The following is a 12,271-nucleotide window of genomic DNA, read 5'->3' as shown; positions in this document are numbered from 1 at the left end:
AACCCTATCCACATTATCACGGTTACTGATACCCTCAGAAAATCTTATTTCTATGAAAAGTGAATTTATTTAATATGTACATTTATTTATAAGTATTTCATTTATTTTTTTGGTCACATGAGTGCTGATTAACTCTGTCGTGATTATTTATGACTTTGTTTCACTAGGGTAGAACTGTCTGAATGAGTGACACAGAAGCATTAATCCTTCACTATGGAGAAGATGGTCCAAATGTGCTATTATGGAAATAATGAAGATTAAAACAGTTGTGTTAAACCTGCCAAAAGAAGATGGCAAATGGGCCAAAAATGTAATTATGGAAATTTGCAAATTTAAGTCTCCAAATCTACAATTATGTTCAAAGATGCCAACCATATGCCATTAAGCTCTTTGCTAGATGTGCCAAAAAAGACTTTTCTTTCATTGCCAGTGTAAGCATCTGCACCCCACTAGCTTGCTACTAGATGTTTGACTGAAATCGTGTTTCTGTTAGAAAGAAAGTACATAAGATATAAGTTAATGCTAGTAGAAAATATATATTGACATATTTATTTACTCAGGCTTTTGATTAGTCTTGTCAAACTAAACAAGCAAACTTAGTTATGCTGTAATAATTAGGGGTGCCGGAGTCTGAAACTACTCTCTGTAAAACTGACATTTTACTCTTAACTACATCTTCTGTTGTTTTACCCCGAGGTGGTTCTGACGGAAACCTGTTTACCCTCCCGAGGTTGAAGACTGCAAGTCAAGACTGCAGTGCCAACAGTGCTGCTCCTACTAGATGGGATGGAAACCTGGCGTGTTTTCACCAATTTTGTCCAGGACTTACAACGGACTTTATTACAGACTGGACTGAACAATGAAGAACTCCAATTATTTTTTGCTAGTTACAACTTTCAGTTCAGTTTTTTTCAGTTCAGTTCATAATTTTGTATGTTTGTAGGATTTGTGTAAATCCTATTTATTTAGAGTATCCTCCAGGCCACCCAAACAGGATGGGTCTCTGCTGAGTCTGGTTCCTCTAAAGATTTCTTCCTGTAATTTTAAGGGAGTTTTTCCTTGCCACTGTCGCCCTCGGCTTGCTAAATAGGGTTATTTTTTTGTCTGTTGGTCCTGGATCCTGTAAAGTTGCTTTGAGACAATGTCCATTGTGAAAAGCGCTATATAAATAAATTTGACTTGAAATTTGACTATTGACAATATAAACAAATCCCTATTGATAAGTATAGAAGAGATTTCCTGATATGATTAGGCTGTTTTAGTCCAAATGCCTTGTGATTCAAGCCTCTGTGCTCCTGGAACTCAGGTGCACCTGCCACGCCCACCTCTCCAGGAGCACATGTTGGAGGGAAGTTTGTTTTCAGTGGGTAGCCAACGCCCCTTATGATAATTGGTCCCATTCTGTTAATTAGCCCCAGCTGCCCCTCATCTGAGGACATTTAAGGAGGGGAGCTTGGGAACAGTTAGTTGGAGACTATTTTGAGTTTATCTGGTTTGCGTCGGAACTCTGCTAGCCTTTTTCTGTCCATTTGTGTGTTTTGGTTTGTTTGTTAGCACTGTTTAGCTTTGATTAGCTCTGTATAGTCTTGTTTATTCTTGTTTAGTCTGATTAGCTTGTTTAGTCCTGTTTAGCCTTTGTTTGATAGCTTTAGCCTCTTTAACCTTGTTAGCCCAGTTTAGCTCTTTGTTCCTGTTTTATTCCTGTTTGCTTCTGTCTGCCCAGTTTGTCAGGTTTATCTCTCGTCTTAGTCCAGTTTATGTTCAGCTTTGTTCGTTTGCGATTAGCATTTAGTTTAGTCCTAGCTTTGTTTGTGTATGTTTAGATTAGCTTAGTTCATGTTTAGAATTTATCTTTAGCTTAGTTTATGTATGTTTGGGTTAGCATTAGCTTAGCATAGGTTTTTCATGTGTTTAGTTAGCTTAGCATTGTTAGCTTAGGTCTTGTGTTCATTTGTCTTGTTTTCTTGTTATTAAACATTTTGTCAATTTCATCTTTGCCTGTGTGTCCGCCTCCTTCTTGTCTCGTCATAGCCCAGTGTTACAGAAACACAATGATGAAGGCTTTTCAGTAAAAATCTATCAGAGAAGTTAAAGCTGGATTGTTGACCGATCTTCAAGCAGGACTATTAAACAAAACATAAATCTAAATCCAGAAAATAATGAATAAGTGGCCAAACAATCAAGCCTCTGCAGTGACTACCTCAGTCCCTGACCTAAACACTTCTGAAAACCAGCGGGGTGAGCTGCAGTGGAGGCTCCACTAGAACGGAGCTAAGACTCTAAAGGAGCTGGAGAATTTCATTAATGAGAAGTGCCTTCATATTTATTCATTTGTATTATTCAGTCTCATCATGCAATATATGCTTTTTGTTGGCAGACTAAAAGCATGGGTGCTTATAACTGTGTGAACAAGTCTGTTTAAAAGAACATTTTAAGTGTTTTTTTTCTTTGAATAAAGCTAATTAAATTTTATATTCCTTTCCTATTTTAGTGCAAGATCAAGCCAACTAAATACATTTTACTAAATGCATTGCTTTTTATTCATATTTAACCAAGAGTGCCAATCATTCTTCAACTCACTGTGTTTACACTTAAAATTACACAAAACATTAATGATAGATATACACCAATCAGCCATAACATTAAAACCACCTCATTGTTTCTACACACATTGTCCATTTTATCAGCTTCCCTTACCATATAGAAGCACTTTGTAGTTCTACAACTACTGACTGTAGTCCATCTGTTTCTCTACATACTTGTTTAACCTGCTTTTACTGTTCTTTAATGACCACCACAGAGCAGGTGGTGGTGGATGATTCTCAGCACTGCAGTGACAATGACATGGTGGTGGTGGTGTGTTGGTGTGTGTTATGCTGTTATGAGTGGATCAGACACAGCAGCGTTGCTGGAGTTTTTAAATACCATGTCCACTCACTCTCCACTCTATTAGACACTCCTACCTAGTTGGTCCACCTTGTAGATGTAAAGTCAGAGACGATCGCTCATCTATTGCTGCTGTTTGAGTTGGTCATCTTTGAAATCTTCATCAGTGGTCACAGGACGCTGGCCACGGGGCGCTGTTGGCTGGATATTTTTGGTTGGTGGACTATTCTCAGTCCAGCAGTGACAGTGAGGTGTTTAAAAACTCCATCAGTGCTGCTGTGTCTTATCCACTCATAAGAGCACAACACACACTAACACACCACCACCATGTCAGTGTCACTGCAGTGCTGAGAATCATCCACCACCAAAATAATACCTGCTCTGTGGTGGTCCTGTGGGGGTCCTGACCATTGAAGAACAGCACGAAAGGGGGCTAACAAAGCATGCAGAGAAACAAATCGACTACAGTCAGTAATTGTAGAACTACAAAGTGCTCTTATATGGTAAGTGAAGCTGATAAAATAGACAGTGAGTGTAGAAACAAGGAGGTGGTTTTAATGTTATGGCTCAAATCCCCAATGGTAAAAAAGTAAAAAGCTGGTGCATGTTTGTTTGTAGAGACACATCAAAAAGTAGTATAATTAAAATGAAACCTGTTGTTGTTTCTGGCTGTAAATGAATTTAGACCAACCTTCTCGATGTAGTACCACATGGGCGCCTTGTTATGGTACTTTGGGGGGGTCCAGCTGAGCACAACATATGTTCGGTCAGTCTCAGAGGCATAAACTTTGGATGGAGCTCCTGGAGGCTTTCCCTCAGCTGCAGCCAAATCACATCAAAAAGAAATTACTGTGCGAGCCAAACAGAGCGTCTGTATTACTTATTTCAATAACCCATACACAAACACCTCACGAAAACATCCTTTCAATGTCATCAGTGTTGCTTTCAAAGATATGAGAACATCATTAGATTGAGTGCATCATCTGCAAAATGACTGTACCCACCCACACTGACAAGCAGCGTGATCACATTATCAGTCCATGTGTTCATTTCAATTAACAAAAGCACCACCAACAATTCATTTGTGTTGGAATTCTCATTAAAACTTGAATGTGAGCTTATTATGTTCTGTGTAATTATCATCTTTTATACAGGCCAAAGCTATAAGTACAATACGAGAAAATGTGATCGCTGGTGGTTAATTGTATATGGGATGCTAAATTGCAATCGATACAAATGATCTATATGCAAATTAATACAAGCCTTTTTTGAGCGGGGGGAGGGGGTTCTTTACTTTTTATTTTTAGCAGTTTTAGCAGTTGTTTTAAGGTATTATAACAATATGACCAGTATTAGTGCTGCTTAACGGATAACTGCACCTCCACTAACTGCCTCCTAGGATCATGCCAAAATAACCAATATAGTGTTTTGTGTGTTCGTGTTCCACTGGTTTTATGATGTCACCGATGTCAAGGTGTTACGCATTAAACCATGTCAATATATTTAATTCTTCATTTTACCATTTTTGTTTGGGATATTTGTACCAAATTATGTTTCTGAACTGAAATGTGACCCTGCCCAGCATGTCATGAACTGGTGTAAAGCACCGTGCCACTGGACGCAATTCTGATATCTGAATGCATTTGTCTACTTAATGGCAAGTGAAATTGGCATATTTGGTGTAATAAGCTTGACTGGTTTGCACTTAGCCTAAACCTGATGTTTACTCAAATATGGAATGGAATATGGAATTATGTCTTTTAGGTATTTTGCTAAACATTATCACCTGACCTGAATTATAACATTTACATTTTGAACAATTTAAGGAGGGTGTTGTAGCAGCAAAGGGGCTTTTCATGCATATTAATATTCATTGGTGTTAAATGAGATATTTACTAGGAACATATGGTCTACTACTAGTCCACATACTTTCTTATGTAATATACAACTTCTAAAGTCTTCTTTAATAAAATAAAAAAAATAAAAAAAAAAATATGTGGCCAAACGTATGTAGACACGTGTAGACAGGTCTCCTAATAATTGAGGTTAAATATCAATATTGGGGCGGCACGGTGGCTTGTTGGGTAGCACTGTCGCCTCACAGCAAGAAAATCCTGGGTTCAGTTCCCAGGTGGAACGGTCCAGGTTCTTTCTGTGTGGAGTTTGCATGTTCTCCCCGTGTCTAATGCGTGGGTTTCCTCCAGGAGCTCCGGTTTCCTCCCACAGTTCAAAGACATGTCATTGTGTAATGTAATTGTAATTATGACTGTGTTTGACATTAAACTTGTGAACTGATGAATCTTGTGTAATAAGTAAATACCTGTCCCGTCATGAGTGTAACCAAAGTGTGTAAAACATGACCGTAAAATCCTAATAGATTAATGAGTTTGGATTTGAAATGTGATGTTCAACAGGTTCATTGTTAGGAGTCTAAACAGAACATATAGTGTGTACGTTTCAACATTTATTCATTTATCGTCTGTTTTACCACCACTTTATCCTGGTCAGGGTGAAGGTGGGTATAATTCACTGGGTTAAAGGAAGAAAACACCCAGGACAGGTTGCCAGTCCATCACAAAGCAAACACACAAACACACACATTTACACCTAGAGCAATTTTAGTAGCTCCAATTAACCTAACTGCATGTATTTGGACTGTAGAAGGAAACCAGAGCTTCCAGAGGAAACCCACGTGTACAGTAGGAGAAAACACAAACTCCACCTGGGAATCAAATCCATGATCTTTCTGCTGTGAGGTGACAGTGCTACCCACTGAGCTACCTATACTGCAACATTTTTATTTATATTAGTGAGCAGTTATGTAACTTAAAGAATTAAAAAGTAAATAATGTTGCTAAACCTTGCTGTATGTATAGAGCTCAAAGAAAAAATAAAAAGAGTACCTTCAAGGTCATCATGATAGGTAACAACTTCTAGTTTCCCACCAAGCCTTGTGGCTGTTAAAATAAAAAAAATCAAAGCCAAACATCAGAAACACACAGATACAGTAAATTTAGAAAGTATTCATACCTCTTGACTTTTTCCACAATTTAATATGTTTTTGATTTAATGATTTAATGTGAATTTGATTTTGAATATATAATTGCTATTTTGCCCATTAATGTACATATATTTACCCATCTGCAGCTGTATTTGCTGCTGAAGTTACTTTTATATATGTTAATTAATAAAAAAATCAGTTATAATAATTCAAAATAAAATTTTCAACACAATAAAGCATGCAAAATGTCAATGGGTCTGACAACTTTCTGAATCCACTACATAAAAGTTAATATTATCTATAGGAAACATTTCTAGTCTTTACCTTTAAGCCTCTCTAACTCAGTAGGGTCCAGTGCAGCAACGGGTTCAGACACTCTGGAAGGCCTGCTGATGCCATGTGAGTTAACAGCACGTACACGGAAGTAATAAGAGTGTCCCTCAAACAGGCCAGGCACAGGGTATTTACAGATCTTAATGGGAGAATCGTTACACTGGACCCAGTTCTCGGTTCCAACCTCGCAGCTGTAATTGAGTTCAAGCAGAGATGATAAAAGGAAAAGAAGAAGACATTATTCTTCTAAAAGCATGTTACTTTTTATATATTCTCAAAAACAGTGAGAAATTACAGTCCACTTTTAACATCTTCACCTGTGCCGAACAGCATTTACTCATAATTGCAGAAGTTTTTCTTACCTAACCTACAGACTGAGTCACTGATTATTTCTGTCCCACAGTGTCACAGCCTCACATTCAAACATCAAAATTGTTTTAGAGAAAATGAATGGTAGTTAATAATTCTTCTTAAAATATATATTTATCTAGTCTCACCAGGATCCTGCTGTTTTTGAGTGTGTTTTTTTTTTAAATGCTGCTGTTTTTTTAGATTGTATGCCATTTTAATGAATAGAAATAACTAATATTGTAAAAAAGCTTCAAAATGACATCTTCTGCCCACTTACCCAAACCTTTATTCCCAATAAGCTGCAAAAGCAGTTACAAATAGTACATAGTGCATAGAAACGATGTTAATACACTAATAATAATAACACACAATAATACACTCTTAATACTCTCTTTAGCAAAAGAGTTCAGAATTTACTGCTTTTTCATTTTTATTAGCCTTGCACATACTTCACCATTTTTGAGGTTTATATGTAGACTTTGTATTGGTAATTAGAGGGCCACAACCCATTTCCATTTTATTACTTTTAAAAATGAATAACATTACTAGACTGTAGGATTCTAGTAAGTCTGATAGACATCAATGTTTAACACACAATAACAGTTTAATTTGAAATTAAACAAAACACAGGTGTGACAGTTTAATAAAGCCACTCAACAGCACTATGTTTACTTTCTAACGTAAGTATTTCGACATTTTAAACAGCTTTGTTACCGATCAACAAAGTATCCAATGATGGGTCCCTCAGTGGTGGTGTTAGGTGGCTTCCAGGATACAATAACATAATCTCTGTTAGCATCATGAATCTTTATGTCCATGGGGGCTCCAGGGGCCAGTGGAACTGGAGGAGGCCCATCTGTAGAAGAAGCACCAGTTTGAGACATAAAAGAGTTATGTTTGTATAATTGTATAATTTGTATAGTATAATTCTGTCATGAAGACATGTTCTTAGCTCATACAGGCAATCTTGATATAATACAGAAATGTTATTGTACTATAAAAACAATAACTTTATTTCGTTTAGAAAAAGTTATGACAGTTAATGACATTTATTTAAATATAGCAAAATATTCCTATGTTTAATTGTAAAAGCTTTATCATTAACAGTTTGCATTAAAAGTTGTCAACCTATACTCATCTAGCACTTTATAAGGTACCTGTCACATACATCTACTGTTTATTTTGTAAGCTATACATACCATACACATGAATCCTTTGGGAATACAGTTACTGACTGTGGTCCATCTGTTACTCTGTACATTTTGGCAATTACAATTATGAATTTTGTAATGCCATACTAAATTTGTATAAGTACTGTCATGCAGATGGTGGAATGACACAAACATGTAACTTCATGATTATGACTAACCTCATTACAACCATGCAGAAAAGATGAGAAGATAAAAGGGAAACCTGCTATCTAAAAGATTCTACATGGTGTGCCAGAATTAAAGCCTGTCTAAAATGTTCCGAACTACATTACATTACATGTGTCAAAAATATATACAGTATAATCAGAGACCACTAGTAAACCTCATAGCTTTGTAAAACAATGTAAAGAAGATAATTAACCAAAAAAAATCAGTGCTGCTTGTCCTAAAAAATTTTCACTCGATTTAAACCTCATGCATCATTTACGGGAGTACTTGAAAATAAATCATTATAACAAAAGAAGGCAAGACGCTTTAAAATCATTTTAAAAAAACGTTTTAACAATAAGACTTTTTTACTTAACTTGTTATCCAGATTATATGAATTGTAATAAAACTATTAAACTATAAAAGAAAAATGCTAAATAATTTTACTAGAGATATCAGACTTTTGAATCCTACTATATGTATTTTTTAACTTACTTTCACGTACAACTTACAGTTTTTTATGTTTGGATCAATAGTGAATCATTCTTACAAATAATTGTACAAATTAAACATCACAGTGAGGTCATGTGACATGAAAGAGAAAAAGCAGTAGTTATCAACTAAGGTATAACTAAGTCCAGCTATTTTAAATTAAATAAATGTTAAAAATATATATATATGTATATAAAGTCATACTTTTTAATCGTGTAAAATAAAACCCAATTAACTAAAGTAGGTTAATGTTTAATTGTGTACTTCTCATTAGTTTCTGCTTTATTATGAAGTTACTAATTAGTAACAGTGATTCTAATGCCATTTACTTCTACATTCACTTTTTGCATGTTTTTTTGATGGAATGGACTGAGTGAATGGGAAAGGAAAACAAGTTTCCAGGACACCATTACAACCACCCCAGTACCATTCTATTTTTTTCTTAGCCATTTGTATGTTGTGTATTTTCCATTAGACATTAATGGCATTTAGCAAACCTAAAATGTTATTTAATACAATTTGAGCAATTGAAGGTTAAGAGCCTTGCTCAAAGGCCCAACAATGACATTCTGGCTGTGTGGCTTGAATCACAACCTTCTATTTACTAGTCCAGTACCTTAATCATTGAGTTACCACTGCCATTGGCCATTTTACATAGACTTTATGGTAAAATACTGTAGTAAGTAATTTTTTGTTTAGGCTTCATGTTTTGGGAACATGTAGTCTAGTGTAACTGTTTAATCTGTTTTAAATTCAGAAATGATTTTTTAACCCTCGCAAGAATACAACCCAATTAAATTATAGCCACTAGAATTATGAATCAGTTTTATTTACCTCCCACACAAATGTAAGTGAAAGGGAACCAGTGTTAGTTTTGTTAGGTACAGATATATTTACCTTCTACGTAGACATAAGCTTTGTGCACTGCATCCCCTCCTTTGGTCGCCATGCGTAAGGTATACAGACCCTCATCATCCTTGGCGAGGTGAGTCAGAGTGAGCTTAGCAACACCTCCCCCAGACTCCATTTTCACCCACTTTGACTCTTTCAGAAGGTGCTCTAGAAGGTTTAAAGAGTGCAGCAGAGGAATATGAAATATACTGATGATCTTCAGCAGAGGTGTTATTGAATTATGTTTCTAAGAACAGGATGTTAGGAGGTGACAAAATGAATTATCAAAGGGAGAAAAGCCTAATGTAGGTGTCATGTATACAGTGTATCACAAAAGTGAGTACACCCCTCACATTTCTGCAAATATTTCATTATATCTTTTCATGGGACAACACTATAGACATGAAACTTGGATATAACTTAGAGTAGTCAGTGTACAACTTGTATAGCAGTGTAGATTTACTGTCTTCTGAAAATAACTCAACACACAGCCATTAATGTCTAAATAGCTGGCAACATAAGTGAGTACACCCCACAGTGAACATGTCCAAATTGTGCCCAAATGTGTCGTTGTCCCTCCCTGGTGTCATGTGTCAAGGTCCCAGGTGTAAATGGGGAGCAGGGTTAAATTTGGTGTTTTGGGTACAATTCTCTCATACTGGCCACTGGATATTCAACATGGCACCTCATGGCAAAGAACTCTCTGAGGATGTGAGAAATAGAATTGTTGCTCTCCACAAAGATGGCCTGGGCTATAAGAAGATTGCTAACACCCTGAAACTGAGCTACAGCATGGTGGCCAAGGTCATACAGCGGTTTTCCAGGACGGGTTCCACTCGGAACAGGCTTCGCCAGGGTCGACCAAAGAAGTTGAGTCCACGTGTTCGGCGTCATATCCAGAGGTTGGCTTTAAAAAATAGACACATGAGTGCTGCCAGCATTTCTGCAGAGGTTGAAGACGTGGGAGGTCAGCCTGTCAGTGCTCAGACCATACACCGCACACTGCATCAACTCAGTCTGCATGGTCGTCATCCCAGAAGGAAGCTGACGCACAAGAAAGCCCGCAAACAGTTTGCTGAAGACAAGCAGTCCAAGAACATGGATTACTGGAATGCCCTGTGGTCTGACGAGACCAATATAAACTTGTTTGGCTCAGATGGTGTCCAGCATGTGTGGCGGCACCCTGGTGAGAAGTTCCAAGACAACTGTATCTTGCCTACAGTCAAGCATGGTGGTGGTAGCATCATGGTCTTGGGCTGCATGAGTGTTGCTGGCACTGGGGAGCTGCAGTTCATTGAGGGAAACATGAATTCCAACATGTACTGTGACATTCTGAAACAGAGCATGATCCCCTCCCTTCGAAAACTGGATTTCCAACAGGATAACAACCCCAAACACAACCTCCAAGATGACAACTGCCTTGCTGAGGTAAAGGTGATGGACTAAACCCAATTGAGCACCTGTGGCGCATCCTCAAGTGGAAGGTGGAGGAGTTCAAGGTGTCTAACATCCACCAGCTCCGTGATGTCATCATGGAGGAGTGGAAGAGGATTCCAGTAGCGACCTGTGCAGCTCTGGTGAATTCCATGCCCAGGAGGGTTAAGGCAGTGCTGGATAATAATGGTGGTCACACAAAATATTGACACTTTGGGCACAATTTGGACATGTTCACTGTGGGGTGTACTCACTTATGTTGCCAGCTATTTAGACATTAATGGCTGTGTGTTGAGTTATTTTCAGAAGACAGTAAATCTACACTGCTATACAAGTTGTACACTGACTACTCTAAGTTATATCCAAGTTTCATGTCTATAGTGTTGTCCCATGAAAAGATATAATAAAATATTTGCAGAAATGTGAGGGGTGTACTCACTTTTGTGATACACTGTATGTTGTGAAAATAAATGTAAAGGCTTAGAGATTGTGACTGCATGAACTGTTTAACAGGCATCGTGATGTGTGTATTGAGTTTATTACCGTCTCTGTACCACAGGGCTTCAGGCTGCAGATTGGCTAAATTTGGACTTATGGTCATTTTGCAGGACAAAGTCACACATTCCTCCTCTTTACCAAATGTCACAGCAAACTTCTCAACAAAGGTGATGTTGATCTTGGTGTATTTTATCTCAGGTAAAATTGCATCTGGGAAATGCAATTAAAAACATTTTATATCATAAAATATTAAAATTCAGGTTATACATTAATGCTGATTAAACAACTAATAGCTATGTGTATGTAACACCAGACAGTATAAAAAATAAGTGCATATTAAGAAAGACAAATAATTAATTAATGAATTATTATAATTATTTAATAAATAATACCCCAAAATTATTTGACCTTACATTCATAAGGCATCCAAGAAAAAGGAATGACTTTTTCTTCATCTTTGGCACCTACACAGTTGCACAGGGGAAAAAATCCCAATTACAAATTTAACAGCATTATTTAATCAAAAATTATAACTATGAAAAGCTTAACATTTTATCATTCATTATTAAAAATATAACCTGATTTTTTAAGGTTTAATTACTGTGAGTTGTAGGCTGCATATACAGTTAGAAGTAAACTCTTATATCTTTTATTTATTTACTTATTTATTTTTAAATCTCAAAAAACTGACTGTTACAATTAGACATAGTAAACCTATTAAACTGTAGACACCATTAAGAGTATTGTTCAGAAGTTCCAACCTGAAGAACAAAACTGCCTGCACATTGGAGAAAGACCAATATTTTGTCCAGAGATCTTAGCAAACTAATCTGTGTTACTGGAAAAGACTTGATGAAAGCTGGGACTAATGTGTCAGTGGTGACCATAAGATCACCTAACAACCAAAGTTTTCATGTACATGCCACTCTTGATCAAGAGGCACAAAAAGGGTAGACTGAAATATGCCAGTAGGAATTTGGATCTGAAGAGTTCTGGGAAACAATTCTATTGAATCAAAACTGAAGCT

At 36.8% G+C, this 12,271-nt stretch overlaps 1 protein-coding gene across 1 annotated transcript in view; it reads right to left on the bottom strand.

Moving 5' to 3' along the window:
- myom2b (myomesin 2b) overlaps positions 1 to 12,271 on the bottom strand; it is a 90,167-nt gene that overhangs the window by 58,032 nt on the left and 19,864 nt on the right. Inside the window, exons 7-13 of the mRNA XM_062995958.1 lie at positions 11,658 to 11,708; positions 11,290 to 11,454; positions 9,319 to 9,480; positions 7,286 to 7,427; positions 6,212 to 6,411; positions 5,790 to 5,843; positions 3,578 to 3,705 (exon numbers count right to left, since the gene is read on the bottom strand). Of these exons, the coding sequence (XP_062852028.1) occupies positions 3,578 to 3,705; positions 5,790 to 5,843; positions 6,212 to 6,411; positions 7,286 to 7,427; positions 9,319 to 9,480; positions 11,290 to 11,454; positions 11,658 to 11,708 (902 nt within the window). The remainder of the gene's footprint in view (positions 1 to 3,577; positions 3,706 to 5,789; positions 5,844 to 6,211; positions 6,412 to 7,285; positions 7,428 to 9,318; positions 9,481 to 11,289; positions 11,455 to 11,657; positions 11,709 to 12,271) is intronic.

This window comes from Trichomycterus rosablanca, chromosome 5 (genome assembly GCF_030014385.1).
Source record: "Trichomycterus rosablanca isolate fTriRos1 chromosome 5, fTriRos1.hap1, whole genome shotgun sequence".
Classification (NCBI taxonomy): Eukaryota; Metazoa; Chordata; class Actinopteri; order Siluriformes; family Trichomycteridae; genus Trichomycterus; species Trichomycterus rosablanca.
This window is presented reverse-complemented; position numbering and strand designations above follow the sequence as displayed.